General features: G+C 34.6%; 1 protein-coding gene and 1 long non-coding RNA gene across 3 annotated transcripts; one reads left to right on the top strand and one right to left on the bottom strand.

Annotated features, from left to right (window-relative positions):
• Nucleotides 1–7155: 7155 nt before the first annotated feature.
• Nucleotides 7156–13039, top strand: LOC105033873 (uncharacterized). The gene is given in 5 exon segments (XM_010908837.4): nucleotides 7156–7612; nucleotides 10166–10782; nucleotides 10785–10876; nucleotides 11558–11927; nucleotides 12476–13039. Coding segments are annotated over 5 exon segments (1416 nt in total). The 5' UTR covers nucleotides 7156–7326; the 3' UTR covers nucleotides 12527–13039.
• Nucleotides 13040–19387: 6348 nt separating this feature from the next.
• LOC109504799 (uncharacterized) lies at nucleotides 19388–22926 on the bottom strand. Of its 2 annotated transcripts, none has more exons than XR_012134312.1 (4): nucleotides 21903–22926; nucleotides 21662–21829; nucleotides 21473–21579; nucleotides 19388–20401 (listed from the first exon to the last, which is right to left on the bottom strand). It is a non-coding gene; the product is annotated as an uncharacterized lncRNA (long non-coding RNA). The 2 variants fall into 2 exon arrangements; XR_002163530.3 differs by having other exon boundaries at nucleotides 21662–21832; nucleotides 21903–22921.
• Nucleotides 22927–24300: the final 1374 nt, after the last annotated feature.

Consider the following 24300-nt stretch of genomic DNA (forward strand, 5'->3'; position numbering starts at 1 on the left):
CTCTCTAGATTCTTTCTCTATTTTTTCTCTCTAGAATTTTTTCTCTCTTTATGGATTTTGTCTCTCTAGGATCTTTCTCTTCCTCTCTGATTGCATCACAGACCCTAGGATAAACTTGAGATAAAAATATGATGACCTAAGATTGCTCCGAAATTCATGTAGTAGATTGGATCCCAGCTTGATCATTATTTGAAATTTATAACATCGATCATAGTTAATCCATATTGAGTCATCTTGATATGATCCTTGATAATCTCGATCATGATTGTCTCGTTTGAAGGATATAAAGATTTTCTCTCTACTTTCTTTCTCTAAAACTTTTTCTCTCTAAAATTTTCTCTCTCTTCATGGATTTTTTCTCTCTAAAAGTCTTGTGGACCAATGGAGGATCCAAATAATCAGACAAATCTCGATTTTGGATAATCCTAGGAGAAGTCCTGGATTTGTGTTATTAGGATCGATTATCGATAATTTTTCATATATAATTTTTATATTTGATCAGGATCATGAAGAGATACGATTATTTGCATAAGATGTCGAGTGAAATATCTTGTTTTCAAAACTCATAAATCGAAGAAGAACATTGATTTCTATGCTTGGATCAGTTACCAGTAAAAGTAAGAATCTCTGTATATGATCACCATTATATATATGCTATTTTACTGTTAGTCTTGCATCATTGATTTTGCATCATCGGATTTGAGATCGATGAATTTATTATATCTGAGATACTGTCATTTGATTTTGAGCATGAGTATCTTATGTCAAAATATATGTATCAGAGATTGATGGCAGGAGTATATGGATATGACATATCTAAATTGATCATAATGTAAGTCGGAATTGATTTGATGAAATCAACACATAATGATTAAATGAAAAAGAGAAATATGGTATGGACTAGCCTTGTCATGTGGAACAGCCCACCAAGAGCTTATGCCTGGGACAGCCCGCCATAAGCTTATGCCTAAGACAGCTCCCACTGGCTTAAAGGTGGATCAGCCGGCCAGAAGCTCATGTATGGGACAGTCCGTCAGGAGCTTATGTCTGGGACAGCCTCTCATGAATTTTCGTTCGTAGGACAGTCGGCCAGGAGCTCATCCTGGGACAGCCTTGAAAGGCTTTTCAGTAGAAATTGATTCGGATGATGACTAAGGTATAGACTTGGTTAGTCCAAGTCAGAAAGAAAAGGTTAAAAATCATGTGATTATGAAAAAAAAATGAAAAATAAGACATGAAATAATTGTTGAACAAAAGTGTTTCACCTGTTAACATATAATGATGCATTTCTTTTAACAAGACAGATAATTTATAGATGTTTGTATTATTTCAGATATTGAACATGAGATTTTATATTTTATTACTTATCTTTATTTTTAGATTATATTATTATATCAGTATGATATGAAAATTCTTACTGGATTGTGAAGCTCACACTCCTTCATTTTTCTTTTTCTTCTCAAAGTTACAGGATGCTCATGATTGGCTGTGGTATGGATTTGCAGGTGAGCAGATGCATAGATAGTGTCATGATATTCGATCAGAGGATAGAAAGAATTTCAAATATAATTATATAAGTTTTACTAATTATTATTAAAATTAGATATTATAGAGTTGAGGTTATAATGAATTATTTTTGGCATTGCATATTCTTTAGGACTTGCTCTAAGAAGTGTGCGGCCATCACGTATCTGATCCGGATGTTGGGTTCGGGGCATGACAGAATGGTATCAGAGCTTAGATTATGATTATTGGAGATTATGATATAAGTGATAGGATATGACAGAATAGTATCAAAGCTTAGGTTATGATCATTTGCGGACTATGATATAAGTGATTAGGATATGATAGAGTAATATTAGAGCTTAGATTAAGATCATTAGAGATTATGAAGTGATATCAAAGTTTTATATATAATCAATAGGATGTGACAGAGTGATATCAGAGAATATGAATGAAGTAGTATTAAAACTTTAAAATCACTAAGAACTGTGACATTTCTAGGATTATAATCAATAGAGTATGATAGATAATATCAGAGTTTAAGATTATGATCATTAAGGATGTGATAGAATGATACTAGAGTTTAGGTTATAATTACTAGAGAATATGATTTAAGTGGTATTGATCTTAAAGTTATAATTATTTAGAATTGTGACTTTAGTGATATTTGAACTTAGATTATGATCATAAAGAACATGATAGACATAAAAGAAAGAAATCAATATTTGAATTTTGAATCAATAGATATTATGATGAAAATTATGCATAAGTGGTATATGATGTTTATAATAAAATTGACGAGTATATATTGGATTTCAATTAGTAAGGTTGACCTAAGTATGAGAAGAGTTGACCCTGGAATGAAGTGCAAGGTATTGATAAGTTATGTTGAGTATATTAGATGATTTTGAAATGTTAAACTTATATGATTGAAGATCATAATATTTTTTTAATTTCGATGATAATTGTCTGAACATTATAAATTTTGGACTTATCAAAAAAATATTAATTAGGGTATGATCTAAGATGAAATTACATCATGTGGAAGAGAAATATTTTTGAGCATTGAACCTATAAATAGATCATATATGAAACTCAATTTTTGATGAAGAATATATTTGAAATTTATTTTAAGAATATGAGATATACATCTTGATAAATTTTTTGATTATTCAAAATATCATGTTGCATTGAATTTAAGTCAAAAGTTTACTTTTAAGTGGATCAAAGGTATTTTGATATTATTGTTAAATAAAATAAAAAATTGTTTTATTAGAGTATGATATATATGTTACGATGAAATCTTTAATAATTCGTATTATCATCTTTGGATTGGATTCTTTAATTTTCTTGTGATTGTTGAAGATGGTGAAGTGTATTAATTATTTAAGTCAAAATTTAGATTTTTGAATTAAACTAAGATATCTTGCTAGTGTTAAATTTTAAATGACTTATACAAAGGATAAGATTTTATATGGATTTATCGATTAATATTAAGAGTTGTGACAAAGAGAGCTCTACAAAAAATAATCAAGTTGATTCTACTTATAAAGATGTTGGCTTGAGTTCTTCTAGTTTGTCAAGTTGGAATTAATTCTTTTCAAAAAGAAGATTAATTTAAGAATTATCTATATGATTGTAAAATAAATCTAAGGTTAACTCTAATTGATTCTAGATATGTTGGATTCTTGAAGAGTGATGAAACTTATGCAATGATTTCAAATATAGGAAGTGGATCAAGATTTAATTTTAATGTGCTGTGCCCAAGGAGCAATAAAGACAAAGAAATTTAAAGTTTTGCTCTAAGATCTACATAAAAATTTAGAAGTTGGATCTACCTTGGATTGATCTAATATACAAGAATATTTTTATCTTTGATAGACTTACATAATTTGGTAAATTAAGATCAGAGTGCGCAGCAAAAGCATGGTGGTTTAAATCGATTAGAAATATTAATCCTTTGATTCAAAAGATATTATGAAATACATTAGTTATAAATAAGGAAGGATTTTATTGATAATGAAAGGATGCTACAGATCTTGATCTAATCTGATTATAGTCAGATAATTTTTGTCAGTAGGTTGCTTCATTGTAGATAATGCCAAGAAAAATTCTAGACATCTCAAGTATATTATTAATAGCTTGATAGTTCTGTTATTAGTCCAAAATGTTACGGTTCTTCGAAAAAATTGAGAAATCAATAAGAAGGGATGAGTTTGAGATTTCAATTTTTTTTTTTATAACAAGATCATGAAAAATAAATAATATGTAAGATATTATTGGAAGCATGAAAATGACATGATACATGTATATATATATATTTTTAGAATATATCTCAAACACTATAACTTAATTTCAAAGATGAAATTATTTAAAGGAGGGGAGAATATGACATCCGACCCATTTGGGCCTTAGATCAGGCCCAAAATCTAGAAGCCCAAATCCCATAAAAAGAGAGAGAGAGAGAGAACAGGAAGAAGACTCCCGATAGAAGTCTTCTTCTCTGATAAATCTCGAATGGAAAAGAGTTCTAAGATCTTTAAAATTTTAGGATCCTCTATAAATAAGACTCTCCTGTCCCTCACGAGCCTCCATCAACGACCATTGAGCTCAATTTCTCTCCTTTTTTCCTTGGAAGCCGCGGCACTCTTCTTGTGTTCGTCGAAAATCGAAGGTCGAAGAGACCATCAGAGTTCAGATAAGGGTTCAATCTTTCTTCCTTTCTCTCTTTCTTTTCTCTCCATGGCTTCGTCCACCCTCGTCGGCCATTGGGTTCATCAAAAAATCCACAAAATCATAAGGCCCTATTTTGCTCTATTCGGTAGGGCCACCTTTCTTTCTTTTCGACTGTCGGTGCCGTCGGTTGCGATGTCTCACCCCTAAGATAGGACTCTCATCCCTTTATCTCTCTCTTTCCTTGAGTGCTTGGCTGTCGGTCGTCGAAAATCATGAAAAAAGGGTGGATCCCCTGTTTTTCGAGAAATTAAAAAAAAAAGGAAGGAAAGCTTGTCGGTCGAATCTCGTCGTCGGCCAGCTTATGTGGTCGGCCGTCGTAGCCGAATCTCCGATCGATCCACCACCCTCACCGGAGCCAAGTCGAAACCCTCAGCCCGTCCCCTATTTCGCCCGAAGGGAGGCCGTAGAAAGAAGGAAAAGAAAAGAAGAAAGAAGAAGAAAAGAAAAAAGAAAAAAGAAAAAGAAAAAGAGAAAAAGAAAAAGAGAAAGAGAAAAAAAATAGAAAAAAAAGAAAGAGAGAATTTTCTCTCTCCTCTCTCTCCTTTCTCTCTCTTTTCTCTCTCCTCTCTCTACCTTCTCTCTCCATCTTCTCTCTCTAGACCTTTTTCTCTCTTTATGGATTTTGTCTCTCTAGGGATTTTCTCTCCCTTTCTGATTGCATCACAGACCGTAGGATAAATTTGAGATAAAAATATGATGACCTGAGATTGCTCCAAAATTCATGCAGTAGATTGGATCCCAACTTGATCTTTATTTTAAATTTATAACATCGATCATAGTTAATCCATATTGAGTCACCTTGATATGATCCCTGATAATCTCGATCATGATTGCCTCGTTTGAAGGATATAAAGATTTTTTCTCTCTATTTTTCTCTACTTTCTCTCTCTAAAATTTTCTCTCTTCATGAATTTTCTCTCTCTAAAAGTCTTGTGAACTAATGGAGGGTCCAGATACTCAGACAAATCCAATTTTGGGTAATCCTAAGAGAAATCCTGGATTTGTGTTATTAGAATCGATTATCGATAATTTTTTCATATATAATTTTTATATTTGATCAAGATCATAAAGAGATACGATTGTTTGCATAAGATGTCGAGTGAAATATCTTATTTTTAAAATTCATAAATCGAAGAAGAATATTGATTTCTATGCTTAGATCAATCACCAGTAAAAATAAGAATTTCTGTACATGATCACCATTATATATATGTTATTTTACTGTTGGTTTTGCATCATTGATTTTGCATCGTCGGTTTTGAGATCGATGAATTTATTATATTTGAGATATTGTTATTTGATTTTGAGCATGAGTATGTTATGTCAATATATATGTATCAGAGATTGATGGCATGATTATATGGATATGACATATCTAAATTGATCATAATGTAAGTCGAATTGATTTGATGAAATCAACACATAATGATTAAATAAAAAAAAGATATAGTATGGACTAGCCTTGTCATGTGGAACAGTCCGTCAGGAGCTTTGCGTGGGACAGCCACTAGGAGCTTATGCCTGAGACAGCCTCCACTGGCTTATAGGTGGATCAGTCCGTCAGGAGCTCATGCTTGGGATAGCCCGTCAAGAGCTCATGCCTGGGACAGCCTCTCACGAATTTTTGTACGTGAGACAGCCGGCCAGGAGCTCATCCTGAGACAGCCTTGAAAGGCTTTTAAGTGAAAATTGATTCGGATGATGACTAAGGTATAGACTTAGTTAGTCCAAAGTCATAAAGAAAATGTTAAAAATCATGTGATTATGAAAAGAGAAATGAAAGATAAGATATGAAACAATTGTTGAACAAAAGCTTTCACCTGTTAACATATGATGATGTATTTTTTTTAACAAGATAGATAATTTATAGATGTTTATATTATTCTGGATATTGAACATGAGATTTTATATTTTATTACTTATCTTTATTTTCAAATTATATTATTATATCAGTATGATATAAAATTCTTACTGGGCTGTGAAGCTCACACCCTTCATTTTCTTTTTCTTCTCAGAGTTACAGGATGCTCATAGTTGCTGTGGCATGGATTTGCAGTAAGCAGATGCATAGATAGTGTCATGATATTCGATTAGAAAATAGAAAGAATTTTAATTGTAATTATATAATTTTATAATTATTATTGAATTAGATATTATAGATGTTGAGGTTTAATGAATTATTTTTGGTCTTGCATATTTTTTAGGACTTGCTCTAAAAGTGTGCGGCCATTACGTATCTGATTCGGATGTTGGATTCGGGCATGACACATGTATTTGGAGTAATTTTACTAACCATCATTTCTACTCAGTAATCGAACATAATCAATATTCGGTATTGCTCATTGTTATTAACTCGAACTCCTTGGTCTTAAATCACTGTGCTTGAGACTTAATCGAAGCAAAACATGTTTGCACCTTACCAATACAGAAATGGAAATATATTTTTTTATAAAAATATTTTTTATTTGTTCACCTTTTGCTTAGATGAAGAAATGAAAGAATGAATAAGTTAAAAATAAAAAATATATATATCATATTAAATCATAATTATTTGCATTTCCTCTGGCATAAAAATTGATCTTGAGATCTTGTAAATAATTAATATGATATTAAAATTTTGACTTATTTTTTTCTCGATACGTTTTAAATAGACTATAGATAATTTATAATCTATACATTAAAATTGAACCTAGAAATTCATAAGTACCTGTGCATGTGATGATGAAACTTGTGTCTTGGACTCAAGTTTGGCGTTGTGGCCGAATATGATTGGTGCGTATTAATAACCTAATTTCTCGAAAATACACCTGATCAAGTGGATCATACATTGACATTTTTCCCGAAATACCCCTACGGTGTTCCAGTTATAACCGGATTAGGAAATCTTAAATAATAACGGGATATTTTAGCGAGTGGGATAAGTCAGGCAATATTCGTTCCTTTCCCTCTCGGCCCTCGATTCCTTCCTCACCGCGAATTCTTTCCCCCGATCTCTGTCAATCTTCCGGCGATTAGGGCCAGGGTTTCTGTCTCTCCACAAACCCTAGAGGATCTCGCCCCTTCGAGATCCCTTCCTTCTCCACCGCCATGGAGGGCTCTGCGGAGGAACCCGGAGAGTGGGAGCTGGCGGATTTGGACGACAGCATGTTCCGGCTGATGCTCTCCTCTAAGAAGAGCTCCGATTCTTCGACTCCGCCGCCGTCGATGGCGGTGGATTTCGCCGAGGAGGCGCCTCCGCCGCCAGATTCCGTTGCCTCGTCCTCCTTTTCTTCTGGTTTAGCCGAGCGCCGAAGGGGGCCGTCGGAAGAGGTATTGAGCCAAGTTGATCAGTTTCTCAGAGAGGCTTTGGAGAAACCGCGGGAACGGCTTTCGAGTAAGTCTCCTGGTTTGTTGATAGTACCTTTGGTTGATTCTTGTCTGATTGGTGGGAATTCTCTGAGTTTATCGGTGGTCTGCTGATTTTTTTATGTTCCTGTATGCATGTGAATTGCAGTCAGGGTTAGTGTTCATCTTTGATGCACACGCAATAACGCAATTCTACTCTATTATTATTATTATTTTTTAATACCTCGGACTGGACGCAATGTCGGACATTGATTTCATAAAAACTGGAACTTTGTGCTTTGGGGAAAATTTAACCTAATAATATGTCGGTAACTGATTCTAAAAGCTTTCTTTTCAGTGACCAATCGAGTTTCTGAGCGGCAGGTTAACAGTAACAACCATTTGATGTGTGCATCACACATTATTTGGAAGTACATAGTGAAGAGCAAAAGCCAAGCGGAGATACGTTGACCTGTTTGTTTTCTACCAATTTAATTAGGTTCAGTGCTATGATGCATCTTAAGATATCCCACCATGAGGCATGTGCCCTTGCATTCCTACTGTAGATTGTAGAGGGCCTAATGTGGTTTTATCATTGGGATTATTCACCTGCTGCTTTGTCCTATTGTTATTCTGAAATTTATGAATTGCTCTTCGGAAGAGTTGGAGAAGATAATAAGACAGATTATATAGATGAAGTAATGCTATGGAACTCTATGTCAAAAAAGTCATCTGTAGATGCTATTTTCTGTCTCATTCATTAACCTACCTGAATTTTTGGTAATTCTCCATGCTTCTTTCCAAATGAGTGAAAGCACTGGTTAAACGAAAGGTGATTTGATTGGTGTTAAATAAAACTAGTATACCTGAAGGAGCAGTGACAAGATTATGAACTTTTAGTCTTATTGGATTTGATTTTGTGGGGCTGGTATCCACTAATATCATACAGCTAAGCCAGTGAGGAAGCTCTCATGCCACTAAGTTGATTGCAAAAAAGCCTGTTAGATTGGTGGATCTATTAGAAACTGAGATGATAAGATTTGGAAACAAAATGGAGATATTGACATTATAGAGGGAGCATCAAGATCTTATGGATCGATATTGAAGTGATATATTTGCATGGTTCTGACATACTGCCCCCTCACTCCTTCCTATGCACAGCATGATGATCAGCTTATGGGAGACATGGAGGCCAGGAAAACAAGAATTTATTTTTGTGTTGAGTATTGAATCCAAATACAGTCAAATTCCAATGTATAAGAGGTTTCGCTGATTTTGCCAAAGTAATGCACGGAAAGTTGATGTCAAGATGCTTTATGAGATTTAGGGTTGTTAGAAATCCATTGTTTATGAATAATTATTCTCAATGATCAGGAGATCAAACCAGTTTGTTTAGGTAGTTATGTCTTTTATGTTGTGGTGTCATTCATCAAGTATAGCAGGGCCTAGCAAAGATTTTCAAAGAATTAATAGCACTAGAATCAGTAAAAATGAAATTATCAAGCTTTTATGATTGATCTCACTTTTTCCTAGTAATAACTTTAACTGATTCATTTGGCATCAATATATTGTTTTATTATTTTCTACTGCATGTGTCTCTTCTTTCTCTCTTTCTTTAATTCCTTGAACCTCTATCTTGAATTTTACTCTTGAAATTATATTTTAGTCCTTTAATAATTGAAATATACTAAAATTTCATTGTTCTACTTGGTGAGTCCCAAGTATTCCAACCACTCTTTGTTTGTTGCTACTATCACAATAAATTGTCATAGAATAGGTTTGTTGGTTTGATTTCTCCTGCATTTCACGTGCATTTGGTTCGGATCAGAATTGGACTTGGAATGGGAATCAGAATGGTCATATTCCTCGATGTATTTGATTTGTGATGGGAATTAGAATCAGAACGAGATTGGAATACTAGGAGATACTAGGAGAGTCGAGAGATTTGGATTTGGGGGATCGAGGCATTCCCGTTCTCTGTGAAATCGGAATAGGAATGGGACTCTTCCCAACCAAACTATTGGAATGGGAGTCACCCATTCCCATTCCCATTCCAAAGCCTAATTCCCTCCAACCAAACATGCCATTATTTAGTATATATGGCAGGGTTAACTCTGACTTATGAAGCCTACTAGGTAGGGTCATTCTCACATGGTATGATAGTTGTCTGTCAAAGTCCTCCATGATGATGGAGAATCATTTGAATTGGTTTGCCAATGATTTACAAAAGACAATGCATGCTAGGGATGACTGCTGGTACTCATTATTGGAAGAAGTAGATGAAAAAAAAAAAAAACATAGATAAAATGTGATAAAGTATTTAAATACACTTTCTGCATATGGGGACGACTTTGTATAGGAGGCATTGATGAAGCACCCATACAGCTGACTGGGATTGATTTGATTAAGGCTTGTATCTTATGTTAATGTGCATTGTTCATGCAGCATTATCTCGTCTGGTTCAATTGACTAAAATGTTACAGTGCAATTGACATGTGAATAGAATTCTATAAACAGGTAGCAGACTTTCTGAATCTACTGAGTTTGAGACAACTTATATATGTTATTTTCCTTTGTTGATGTGGTTCTATCTCCTTGTTAGTTTTGCGGATGGAACAAGATGTAGAGAAGTTCATCCGCGATCCTACTCAACAGGAGCTGGAGTTTAAGGACCTTCCAACTTCATATCTACGATTGGCAGCACACCGTCTGGCCCAACATTATTACCTGCAATCAATTGCCATGTCAGACACCATTATGCCTGATGGATCTGGTTCTCGAATTGTGCTTCGCAAAACTTCTGATTGTCGATTTCCTCCAGTTAGGCTTGCAGATATTCCTGTCAATTTGCCACAGGAAGATGCCAATAATGTCATTAAGGTTGCAATCAAGCGGAGGCCACAAAAAGATTCCTCAGTTATTACCAGTGGAAATACCTGTTCTTCTAAGACAAACCTTACAAAAAGTGTTGAACAAAGAAAAGAGGAGTATAACAAGGCACGAGCTCGAATATTTAACAATAATGGTGGTGGTGTTGGAATGGCAAAAACAGAAGGTGAAGCAAACTTGCAAGATAGCTTCCAACAACGCTCCTCAGAATCAGTAAGATCAGATGGAAAACCTACAGTTGAACAATCTGAAACTAATGCTGGAAGGGCTTTCAGTGACTTGTCTATAGGTAGCAATAGATCAAACAGAAATAGGGCAGATAAAGAGCCGCTGTCAGTAGATACAGAACTAGCAATAGAGTGGCCATTTTCCGTGATCGCGAGGTGGATCGCAAGGATCCTGACTATGATCGGACTTATGATAGGTATGATGCACGGTGCAGTCCCATATTGGTTAGAGATTCATTTCGTCCCCTTCAACTAAGTCCATACATCAAGAATGCTGCCTCTTATACCACTGAGTGTTATTACTCTCAACATTATATTTTTAGCATCAGCAATCCCAGTATTATTAGATCCTATTGCTTCCACCCCCCTCCTCAACCCCTCACCCGCTCTCCCCCTTCTCTTCTTTTTTTTTTTTGGTTTTTCTTATTAGATCACATTAATTCTGCCAGTTCATCGTGGATATAATTGTTTTGGTATATTTTCTGCATTTCTCTGACCTATAAGAAATTACTGTTGCCTGGGAAGTTGTAAACTAGGTTAAACCATATTGACTGCTGATCATCAAAAGAAATTCTTTTGATTTTATGTACTTGCATGCATGAGTTGGCTTGAATAAGTTGAATATACAGAAATCTATTTTGGTGGATGAATTGGCCACCTTTTGTACCATTGCATCTTTGTGAAATTGGTTTTGATAAATACCATTTTGGCATTCATTCTTATGGTCTTGTCTAAGTGCATATCTTCTATCGCAAGTTGGCATCTTCTCCCCCTTTTTACAAGAGCAAGAATAAGAATTTATTTAATATCCCTAAGAGATGGATTAGATTAGTTTTTGGCACATTGAATTGAGGCGTTTTATGTTACTCTGGTTCCAGGTACATGCAAAGGTTTGACCCTGGATTTGGATTTAATGGAGGACCTTATGCCATGCAGCCAATGTTTTCCCCTGCTGTTAACTATAATACTGAATTTCCTCAACTTGGATCAAGTCATGGGCCTCAAATTCCTATTGAACACCAACCTAGACACATTCCTCAACATCTGCAGGCACCTTGGTCAGTGACATCAGGACCTTCTGCAATTAGCTATGGCCATCATGAGGGTATGATGGGATCATTTAATGCTAATCATGTTGGAGCACCCTCAACATCATCAGTTTACACGCATCCTTCCCAATACTCTGTCCCCCCCTGTACTGGAATGTCATTTGCCCCTTCCCATGAACATGTTCAACCTTTTGCACAGGTATGTGAACATGCCATTATAGCAGAAATTTGAATATGGATTGTTAATATAAGGTTATGAATTTATCATTTTTCCCCTTTCTTTGCTTTATACTTGAAAAACATGTAGGGCAGAACTGTTATAGTGTGAAGGGAGCACCAGTTTTGGTATGTCGGATGAGCATCAGTTTCTTCCCCTTCTGTTTACTCTTTCCACTGTTGCCATCGGCACAGCAGCCTGATAATATAAAGAAACAAGTCAAATAACTTTAATCCTTAGATTTTTATTTATCTGGTATTCCCTGACCTTGTTTTTCCAGTTTCTCGTGGTCTAACTACATCAAGGAAATAGCTTAGCAACTGATATACTTAGCCTTGCTGTTTGTCAATGCTATTTCTGTAATTAGTTATATAAGGTTGAACTAATGCATCATCATTTCATGCAGGAGAGATGATTTTCCTGCACTCACTTGCATATGGATTTACCCCCTTCTTTGTTTTATAACAGACATTGTTTGTATGTTTCATCATTATGCTGGTGTATTGCTTCCTGACACTGGCTATATGCAGACTCCTCAGCAGCAGGCTGAAGCGAATTCTGGCCTGGCCCGACCCCGCTAAGGGGCTTGGGCAAGCCTGCACCTGCCAGTGCCTCTTTGAGATCAGAAATATGGATGGTTGCAGTTGCAGCATAGCTGGCAGGAGGATTCAGGCATGAAGAATCGAGATTGACCGGAGCAATGCACCTCATTCACCTAAATTAGGCAGCCAGTTCCAGCTTTCTCAGCTCTGTTCATGCTTTCACTTTAGGTGAATGAAGTTTGTTTTCTAAGATTCTCATTCCTTGCTGAGGCTCCAGACGTCGCTGCTGAGCCAGGCATTAGAAGATGGCGCGGAGTGAAGCTTAGGCATGTAAGTAGTTGATCAAGATTAAGGTCCAAGTAAGAGCACTCAAGTCCTTTTGCTTTGTAACATTTTTTATGGGATGTCTAGATGTGGGAATTGCTTATTTTTCGCTCTAACAGCACCATAGGCCACACTATATGATATTATAGTAGAGGAACCTCAACTGCAGGCTTGTGAACCTGCTTTCTATAAACAAGTGAATCCAATGGGATATTGGCCTCTTTATTCTGATTGTGGCAGGTATATGATGACCGGTCATGAGCTTTGTCACTGACTTCATATTAACAGTGTGTATCACACGCCTCATTGTTGGTCATGTGTAATATATCAATTTATTATAACCCTGTTGGACATGGTACTTGAAATTTATTGTAGAAAATGATTATCATACATGGTATAAGGAACTTTTCCGGTTATCCCAATGTGTACATGAAATCTTGTGGTATATCATCCATTCCATGTTCATTAATGTAATGATCTGAAGGAACATTTATAACTTGGGTCTTTTTGCCTTTTTCTTTTCTTTCTTTTCCCCCAAGGATTAATCTTAGCACATCTCATATAATACAGGATGAATTCTATTTTAGTGTCAGTTTGATTCATGCACCATTAAATGCACACGTTGTGATTTGAGATCTTGCTAAGTAACCTTCTGTTATTTGAAACCGCCGGATGGGTCCATCTTTTGAATCCAATGCTTGTAAAAAAGTTAAGCCTGTTCATCCAGTCGATGATTCAGCAATTTAGCTGGTGTTTGTCCAAACTTGCAAATAATTTGGAAGATCAGTTACCAAGCATCTTGTTTGTGTTCCATGTATCTTTTTATCTTTTGTACACGCCAAAATTATTTCTCTAAATAGCTATGATCAAGATATCCTTTATTGATGCATTTATGATCATTCATAAGTGATCTAAACGGCATGATCATGTGAAGAGATATCTTGTATGTAGATGGCCTGAAATGGCGCAAGCTAGCGAGTCTCATCATCTAGCGTTGGTACGGAGTACCCATGAAGGTGTTTTCGGACGGTGATGCTGGCGCTGGTTTGAGGCTTGTTCATATGGCCAAGTTACAGTCATGGTTGGGTGGCGTATGGCTTCATGGGCTACGACTGTTGTAAAATGGGGTGATAAATTTATAAGATTTTCAGGTATTTGTTGTTAAAAAGGACATCCAAATTCAAGGTTATTTCCTCTCGTTTGGGCATTCAAGCCAAGTCATTGCTGACATGCCTACTCTTGAAGGGTGCGTTGGAGTGTGAGAGAAAAATGCGAACTTGAAAATTTCTACGGGAGTTATTGACTTTCATTGTTCCTGCAGTTATATTAAATTTCACAATACAACCAATCCATCCAAACAAAGAAAATGAAAAATTGGCATCTTACAGAGACCGGCATATACCCTCGCGGTAAACAAGATACAGCTTTTTGACTATTCTTGAAATGCTATACAACAATAGAATAAATTATAATAAATAAAATATTTTAATAGTCAAATTTTTATTGCATTTAAATTAATAAATTTTAATGATTAAACCAAGGATGTCATTAACCCTATGGTGAATAAAAAACCATGCACAACTTGAATCTGTGCATAAATTTCCATCGTTAATGCTGATGTTGCATGTAATATAATTTTTTCTTTCTTTTTTTCAACTATTTTTGACATATAACATGACAATCTAATAAATTATAATAAATGAAATATTTTAATTATCAAAGTTTTATTGTACAGTGAGCAGTGAACTTTAAGGATTGCCAAGGATATTAATATCAACGTCTTAATATTTGTCATATATTAAGCAATAAGTTTTGATGGTTGCCATGCATATTAATATATTATCATTGATGAATAGAGACAAATGCAACCACCAGTTAGGTATATAATAAATAATAGATGGAATATATAGTAAATTAGAATAATTATGGGAATTTTGCATATTGTCTAAAATAAAGAATCGTATCAATAATGCTATTAATATGCAAGTGAGTCTTTATTTTAGCTCTATACTTGTATAACTTGTCGGACGTGCAAGATGTAATCTATCTTTTTTAATTATTTTTAAAATATAATATAGAATAAATATAATAAAATAGATTATATTATGATATTATATCATTATTTTGTAAAGTAAATTTTTGATATTAATGTCATGATATACTATTACTATATACATATATCAATATAGTAAAATAGCATATTATTATAAAATATAGGAACCTGATCTAACTGTATATAATAAGAAATAGAAAAGTATTACAATTGAGGGATATTTAAATATAATATAAAGAAATCATTAGTAGTTGTACTTTCAATTTAAGTATTATCAAATCAAAAAATATAATAATAATTAATAAAATATTAATATAATCTAATAAACCATGTAGGATTTGAGCAATGTAGAATACTAATAAAGATTATTTCATTAATATCAGCATATTTTCAGCAAATATAGTAATTAATAATATCATTAATTTTTATATTAATTTCTTATACTAATAAAAAATTAATATGATTTAACAAATAAATAAATTTATAACATATTATTATATTTTGATAAGAAAATATATTAAATTAAAGTTCTATTAATTATCCCAAATAAAAAACTTCTATTGATAATGCTATTAACATGGACCTCCATTTTAACACACACACACACACACACACATATATATATATATAGGATTTTATTACAGTACTCTTTAAATATATTTTATGTGAGATTATGGTGTATCCTGATCGTTGATTATTTGAGATTAATTTAGAAATTTTCATCCCAACAAGTTACCAATCGATAATTCTTAGGGTTTCTTTTTGCTTTACTGCCCCCACACCATTCTCTGGTCCTACCTCGGTGCTGCACTTCTCTTTGCCACCCCCTCCCCTCTCCTACAATCTCCGTACCAACGGCCTCCTTGCGCCGACATCGTCATCGGGCTCTCCTCTCCTCCACCGCGTCCGGACGTCTTCCACCCCCATTCCCTCACCCTCTGCCTCCCCCTATCGGCGGCCTCCCCATGCCATAGCTTATCTGCGAGGGCAGCACCGGCCGCCCCCTCCTCACGCAGACAAGCATTGCCGTTCCACTCTCAGACTGTCGTCCTCTATGTTTTCATACCTGCAGTGTCCCCATGCCGCAGGCTCCCTACGATGGCAGCGTCGCCCCCATTCCTCTTGCCTGTTGTGTTCGGGCATGATCATCTCTGCGATGATAGCAGTTCTCTTTCTGGGTTTTTTCACCTCCTTGAGTAGGTGAATTGTTTGATGAGCTGGATTGAGGTGATGACGATTGATCGTGATGAACTTGGTAATTTGAAAATTCATGGCTTAAGAATGATGTTTTTTCTAGTTGATGTAGGTTCTATTCAGATTTTTGCCATCCAAGAACTTTAAGGATTCTGAATTTTTGGGAGGTGATGGTCTGTATTTTAATCGAGAGGTTGCTCACGTAAAGTTTGGTGAATTATTTGTTGAAAATTTATCCTCATCTATTTTGTTATGCATAATTTATTATTTGAAAAAGATTTTGTTATTAAATTTATAAAATTTTGTATATTTTGTGATTTTTTTTATAATTTAATATAGGTGAATTTACAATATTAATCTATGGAAAGTAGTTTTGCATTGAAAAGCAAGATGCCTATTGATGAAGTTAATAAAGATTTAACTCAGTATAATTCTGTTAATCCACAATATGTTATATTTGAAGATGTTATCCTAATGACTTTTTCATCAGAAGAGTAAGGTTATCAATTTTACAATACATATGCCAAATATCATGTGTTTAGCATTAGAAAAGATAAAGTATTACATGATTCAAAATCCAAAGCCATAATCCAAAGACGTTTTGTTTGCTCAAGGAAAGGATTATGAGACGAGAAGCATATAAATAGAATAGAAAGAGAAAGAAAAGAACGAGCTCTTACTCAATGCAATTGTCCTACACAACTGACAATTCGTCTAAATCGGAATATAGAAAAGTGGTTTGTTCTTGATTTTAATGAAGAACATAATTATCAGTTAGCTGAATCAGATAAAATTCTATTTCTTAAATCACATCGTAACATTGATGATACTCAAAAGATAAAAATTTCTAGCTTAGCAGCTGCGGATATTCGTAAAAATAAAATTCTAAATTTTATGGAGCATAGAGAAGGTAGATATGAGTATTTCGATTTCAAAGGATTTTTATAATTTTTAATATCAAGATATTAAAAAAAAATTCTTCGAAGAGATACTGAAGAGATAATAAATTATATGAAGGTATGCAGTAAAAATGCTCAAGAATTCTTTTATAGTTATGAAATAGATTGTGAAGATCATTTAACTAATTTATTTTGGTGTGACACTCAGTCTCATTTTGATTATAATGCATTTGAAGATGTGCTCATATTTAATAATATTTATCGTACTAACTGTTACTCCATGCCTTTCATTCTTTTTATTGGAATAAACCATCATCGTAAAACTATAATTTTTGGATGTGAAGTTATTTCTAATGAGACTGTTGAAAATTATAAGTGGTTGTTATCAATATTTCTGAAAGCAATACATCAAAATCATCCCAAGTCTTACGGATGATGACCGTGCAATATATAAAGCGATCAAGAGCATACTTTCAAATACTGTTCATCGCTTATGTAGTTAGTATATACTGAGAAAGTTGTCTGATCATATAAAAAATTTTGCTATTTTATCTGATGTTAGAAGTCTAATATTTGATAGATACAGTCCACATCAATTTGAGAGTAAATGGAATGAAATTGTGGCAAAGTATGATATCAGTGGAGATCATGAATACATGAAGACACTATACAAAATTAAGAAATATTGGGCTGCAGCCTATCTTTAAGGATAAATTTTTCTTAGATATACAAGTACACAATGAAGTGAGAGTCTGAATTCTGATCTTTACAAATATCTTGATCGAAAGATGTACTTAAAAGATCTCATTGATCATTATGAACTATGATATCAAGGTTGCGTCGAAATGAAGCTCATAATGATTGTAGAGCATCACAATCATTTTCTTTTTGTTACATCGATTTAAAAGAATTAGAAATGGATGTTACAAATATATACACCCTGACAGTATTCGAGCTTCTACAAAAAAAACTTTTAAAGGTAAGATGTTATGTCGTTACCAATATTGTAGATTCTCTTCCTCCAATGGCCTTCATGGTAGCAAAGGATGGTGAAATTATAGCGAATGTTGATTGCATATTTGATGATGATATTGAAAATATTACATGCAGTTGCTTGAAATTGTAAACAGAAGAGATAGTTTGTAGTCATATTTTTCTTGTTTTGAATCAATTGGAATACAGAAAAAATTTCTTATGCTGCATATGATCTCGTTGGACAAAAAATGCCAAAATATAAATCTCATCAAACAGGCATTCAGACATACACCATACACCCCAACAATTGATTAGATATCAACATTTGATAAGATATCAGCATTTGATGAGATATCAGCATTCAAGCTCAATCCCATCTCGACATAACCGATTGTGACTATCCACCTGATCGAACCGCTAAAGTCATGGTCGGAACCCAAGTGTCAAGCTCGATTCCATCCCAACATAACCGATTGTGACTATCCATCTGATTGAACCGCTAAAGCCATGGTCGAAACCCAAATGTCAAGCTCAATTCTATCCCAACATAATCAATTGTGACTACCCTTCTGATCAAACCGCTAAAGCTATAGTCGGAACTCAAGTGTATGCCGACATCGGTCCGATCGCACCCTGGCACCACTGATACCTATCCACTTGAGAGGACCACTAAATCCTTGTTTTGAAACCAAATCAAGCTCGATCCCACCCCGGCATAATCGATTGTGACTATCCACCTGATTGAATTGCTAAAGCAATGGTCAGAATCCAAGTGTACGCCAACGTCGGTCCGATCGCATCCTGGCACCACTGATATCTATCCACTTGAGAGAACCGCTAAATCCATGCTTCGATCTTAAGTCAAGCTCGATCCACTCCGACATAACCGATTAGGACTATCCACCTGATTGAACCACTAAAGCTGTGGTCGGAACCCAAGTGTCAAGCTCAATCCCATCCCGACACAACCAATTGTGACTACCCAATCAGACATAACCAATTGTGACTACCCAATCAAACCGCTAAAGCCGCTAACTAAGTCATGCATCAAAACCAATTGTGACTAACCAAGTATGCCAGCATAACCGATTGTGACTAACCAAGTCATGCTTCGAAACCAAACCAAGCAACAGCAGACCAAGAAAATGACCAAGCTAAAAAACATGAGATATTTGAAAGACAACATAATCAGAATATAAAACTGGTTAAGGACAGTAAGAATAGAAACCACAACTATTCAAACTGATTTTGTGCCAAACAGATTTTGTGTGGACAAAAAGATAACACTGCGGGAACAAAACAAAAATTTTTCCTGTGGACAAAACAGATTTCTTGTCCCAGCAATTAAATTCACCCACAACAATTCAAACTGATTTTGTGCCAAACAGATTTCCTGTGCCAAACTGATTTTATGTTTTACATAACATTGCTTTCTTTTAAGCAAAAACAGAAACACAAGGAAAGCTCTGTCATATTACATAGCATTACCACTAAAATAAATGTTACAGCTGACAACATAAATTACAGCCAAACAACAGTAGTAAATCTGATACAGCCTGTACTAAAATAAATGTTACAACTGACAACATAATGCTGATACAGCCTGCATCATCCAACTGTAAGTATAGAAACGCCGAGCCAAAAAGAGAGAGTTTTCCCTTCACATGATACATTGCCCATATGTGCCTATAGGTGCCAAGTCAAAATTCTACTTGAGAAACGCAACTGTCATCATGGTTGACCAATTAAAATACATCATTTTTGATCTTATCTTGTCTGTTGAATTCTGATAAAATCAATTCAGCTAGTATATAGGTTCAAAGATATGGAACATCATCCTATTATCATTAATATCAACATGTGTTAAGGTATCGACATATGTAGTTGCAGGTATCGATAAGATATTAGTTAGTATATTGCTACTTATGAGAATGAATGCCTCAAACATGTGCCATTCCAATAGGCCATGTACATCAAGGTAAATACACCACATGCGGACTTACAGACTTTGAAACCCATATATGAATTGCAAGCTTAAATCACAAAAATATTACATACATATACATAAGATATATTTAACACAAACATACCCATCTATCTGCTTTGGGACAGAATCAATCACATCAAAAGGCCATGATGTAACATCCAAATCAGCCATTACAACCCCCAAATCATGTGAACATTCAACTATCATATTCATATAGCATTGTATACCTAGCCGCTGCATTGATACCATAATAATGTTAATCAAGACTATCAAATTCATGAATTATAACCATCCTAATAAACAACATGTTGCAACAAGTATAAATATTACCCAATTATGATTTATATTACCCAATTATGAAGCATGCTTGGATACTTGATAGAGACCCACTCTAGAGAGTTCAAAATTTGAAATACCTTCTTGCGTACATAAATCACAACCAGCCACCAATGGTCACTAGTGGTATTCACGAGGAACAAGACCTATAAACACGCAAATAGTTTCACACATCAAAAATATATAGACTTCCAAAAAAATAAAAAAATATTTACTATGTCGGAATTTATCCATCTTGTTCCTGTCCTTGCAAATCTCTAAATTTTATGATCAGATAAATTTAGAGTGTCCTCTCTACTTTCACCCAGTTTGGATAGCACTCGAAACATATGCACACTTTCAATACAAACTGTTTGGTTGTCAAGCTCTAAAGAATTATGCCGTTGGAGCCATAGCATCCTTGTGTACGCATCCATGATCTGAATTACATGAAATTCATAATAATAGTATAAATTGTAGGTAGCAAATATAAATATAATAATAAAAACATATATTATCATTCAACCATACAATCTTGGTTAGACAGGATATTTGCTCTGCAGTGACTTCAACATCGTCTATAGAGACTATTGTCTTCTCAACGGACGACACATGAAATTTTATATATCTAAGAGAGGCCCTTTCGAGCAATGAAAGTTTTACTGCAGTCGTTAGAGCATCTGAGCTTAAACCAACTTTCACACTGTCAAGTATCTTAATGGGCTCGCTAGGCATTTCTTCATGACTATTGATGTTTTTAACATACTACTTGCTGGTAAAACTTCACTGCTGATGAAATGTAATTGAGTTTTCTTCGATACTTTTGTCCACTTTCTTTTCCTACACTGTTTGGATTCTACTATCCAGAAAGATTTTATGTATGAACTAGGCTTCTTTTGGTACCTTGCCTTTACTCTCTGAGCTACAGTAAATAACAAAGTTCTAGTAGTTGTGTGAAAGGATATTTTTCTCTCTCTTTTTCTTAAGTGAAATCGGTGTCACTACCAATATAGAAGTAATCTCATGGCATGCCAAAGAAATATTCCGCTGTAACTCTGAATCTTCCTGCACAATTGGTATATCATTCATGAGTTGAATTTGTACCTTGTCATGTAGCCTCCTTAATATCTCCTACGAAAAAAATAAATTGAATCTATGTAGATCTTAATTATTGATAGTACAAAAATCGTTTCAACACATGTATATTATAATTTTTCATATCAAAAGTTTTATGGTACCTGAAACATTTCTTGCATTAGTGAGATCCTTGATCAACTTTGCTCTCTAAACGATGTTGTTGTTGCTCCAAAGATAACAAACGTTGTGAAAAGAGAAGAATCATTTTCTGCCAATATAACTAGTATTGGTATTTCTCATCCCATCTATTAATGAAGATCACAGTAAGAGATAAAATCAATTGTTAGTACCTCTGAAAACTGATTGTGGCCTTGCACCTGAGCTTTCTCCATACTCTCACAAATTTCAGAAGGAGCTTTCTCCACATCCTCATAATTTTCAGAAGGCCCCTTCTTACTAGTAGCTCAGCACTTTAAATCTTGTGGTGGCTCATTTGATCCAAACATTGTATGCTTCTCCTACTATATAAAATATTATTAGCTTGACATACATAATAAATGTACAAACTCATAAAGTTTATTTTGATATTACTTGAAGATCCATAATATTCGCCATCATACTTCTCGATCTCCTCCCTACACACAGAGGCTCTTCTCTCTCAGGGAGACTCAACAACATTATCACCTCCCCATTGCCCCATCCATGCTCCATCTCGTACTCCTCTCCATGTCTATAATGCTCCTCTGTCCAGTAACCCATGAGAGGATGTGCATGGGAAATAATGACAGATCCAGATAGAGAAACCCAAATTTGCTTATAGTACCAGAACTACATATAGAACATTTCAGGCTAAATAATTAAATGAAATAAATTATAAATAAGAATAAGATTACTTGAACATTATATAAAAGTTCAAACTTAAAGAAATGCAAGGCATCCTTGGAGATGTTTTGCCTTCCCAGACTGCATCTTTGAAATATTTGAAAAGAGAAAATCTAAGATAAATTTTATCCAATTATAGGTATGAATATGGTTGACATCTTCAACAATATTTAAGTAGGAAATAGGAATATCAACCCCTGTGCATGAGACAAGAAAAACTCCTATTAGTAAAAGAATTAACCTTCTTTTAAAATGTTCATCTCCATCATCACTATTCTTGATACACAAAACCAAGTAATTTATAGTGATCTGTCTTGTGCCCTCTACAGCATAGATGTCCACTAGAACTTGATTGGGTTTGTACTTTTGACTCAATATCTCCTCTCCTTTATCACTCAACCCTATTATGCAATGTAAATCCCATTCTGTAATAGGGATATCCATGTTATTGATCAAGATCGATCTTTTAATGGAATACACATCTTTTCAACAATCAAGCCAAAAGAACTTGATGGAGATTGATCACTGGCAAATGTAATATACTACCAAATCTCATCTCTTTCACTGCATCCTTCTATGCATTATTTAAATTATTAATTACACTGGCCAATCGTCTCGGAGAGCACCTTATATCTGTTGTCAAATCAATATCTTGCATTGAAGTTGTATCTTGCATGGAATTCATTTCCAACATAGTTCATAAATAAACATTAATTTACTTTTACCATGATTCTATCATGCAACCATGTATGGATAGGAATTTTAACCTACAAACACCAAATTTTTATGTATAAAAGAATATGAATAAATTATTTTTTTATCTACATAGTATCTAAAAAATATTTATCTAGATAAATATAGATTTTTAGATAAATTTTTTATCTGTAAAAAAACGGACCGATAGAGATTCAGAAAATATACATGTACATACATCAAGAAATGGCCATCTTTTAGCTAGTCAGGTATGCTTTTGGCATGAAGCACTGGCTGCTTTCATGGCCATCATAGTCCCTTATAATGGGAAGTGACAGTAGATAGCAGTAAAATAAATATGTGGTCAACTGATGTAAAGAAATTCGAATTTCAAATATATTGTCCATGTAGTCAGCGATAAAATGATAAAATAGATAGATTTATCTCTACCATCTAATAACGATCATTTGAATACCGAATATGCATTACCCCAACACCATGTACCATTTTTTTTTTTTTTGGAATATAAGGTGAAAAAAAATTTAAATAGAATTCGTTATGAAGTCTCAATAATCTAACCTTAACATCCCTGTTCGATAAATTCGAGAAGATTGCATCTCACGAGAACTCCAAAACTTTTCTTATAAAATAAATTAAACCAACCAAATGAATGAAAGGATTTCATAACAGACAACTTACTGTTTGATGAAAGAATTAGAGAAAATTGTTGGTGGAAAGGTGGCTCGGAATTTCGTCAAACAGTTGGTCTGTGGAAAGTAGGAGACGGTATTTTTTAAATGAATGGTTGATCGGAACAGTAATCGAATGGGATGAAAGACACTCTCTGGTGGAGAAGTCCACGACATCATGGCAGCCACCGCATGCCATCGAGAAATACCAATGAGACGAAGACACATCCTCCACGACCGCCGACGAGCACCAATCGTTGCTTCACATGATGTTCTACCACATCCTCCATGTGGAAAGTAGGAAGAACACAGGTTTGAAAACGATCGAGAATGAGGAAGAAGATGACTTTCAAAATGCCCATAAAGTTCTCAACAATTACCGCACAACCGAGGTCAGACTTCGTAAATGCCCTGGCTTTGAACAAATTACCCGCACTAGCCACGATCGTGACCGGCTACGGAAAGTTTTCGATAAACAATCTTTTTGACGTTCTTTCTTAATCAAACGGTCAGAATTTTTTTAAACGAAAGACGCCGTAAATGTTCTTAAGAGCGCCGTAACAAAAGCTATATATATATTAAATAAACAAAATCATGCTGTGGAGGGTTTTTTTGTTTTTTCTTGAGGGAGCAAAATATCATGCCATACAAGATTGCTGGTTAGGGTTAGCGCTTCCGAATTTTCTCAAAAAACAAAAAAAAAAAAAACTAATAAAAGACAAATT

The sequence above is a fragment of the Elaeis guineensis genome, chromosome 9, assembly GCF_000442705.2.
Source record: "Elaeis guineensis isolate ETL-2024a chromosome 9, EG11, whole genome shotgun sequence".
Lineage (NCBI taxonomy): Eukaryota > Viridiplantae > Streptophyta > Magnoliopsida > Arecales > Arecaceae > Elaeis > Elaeis guineensis.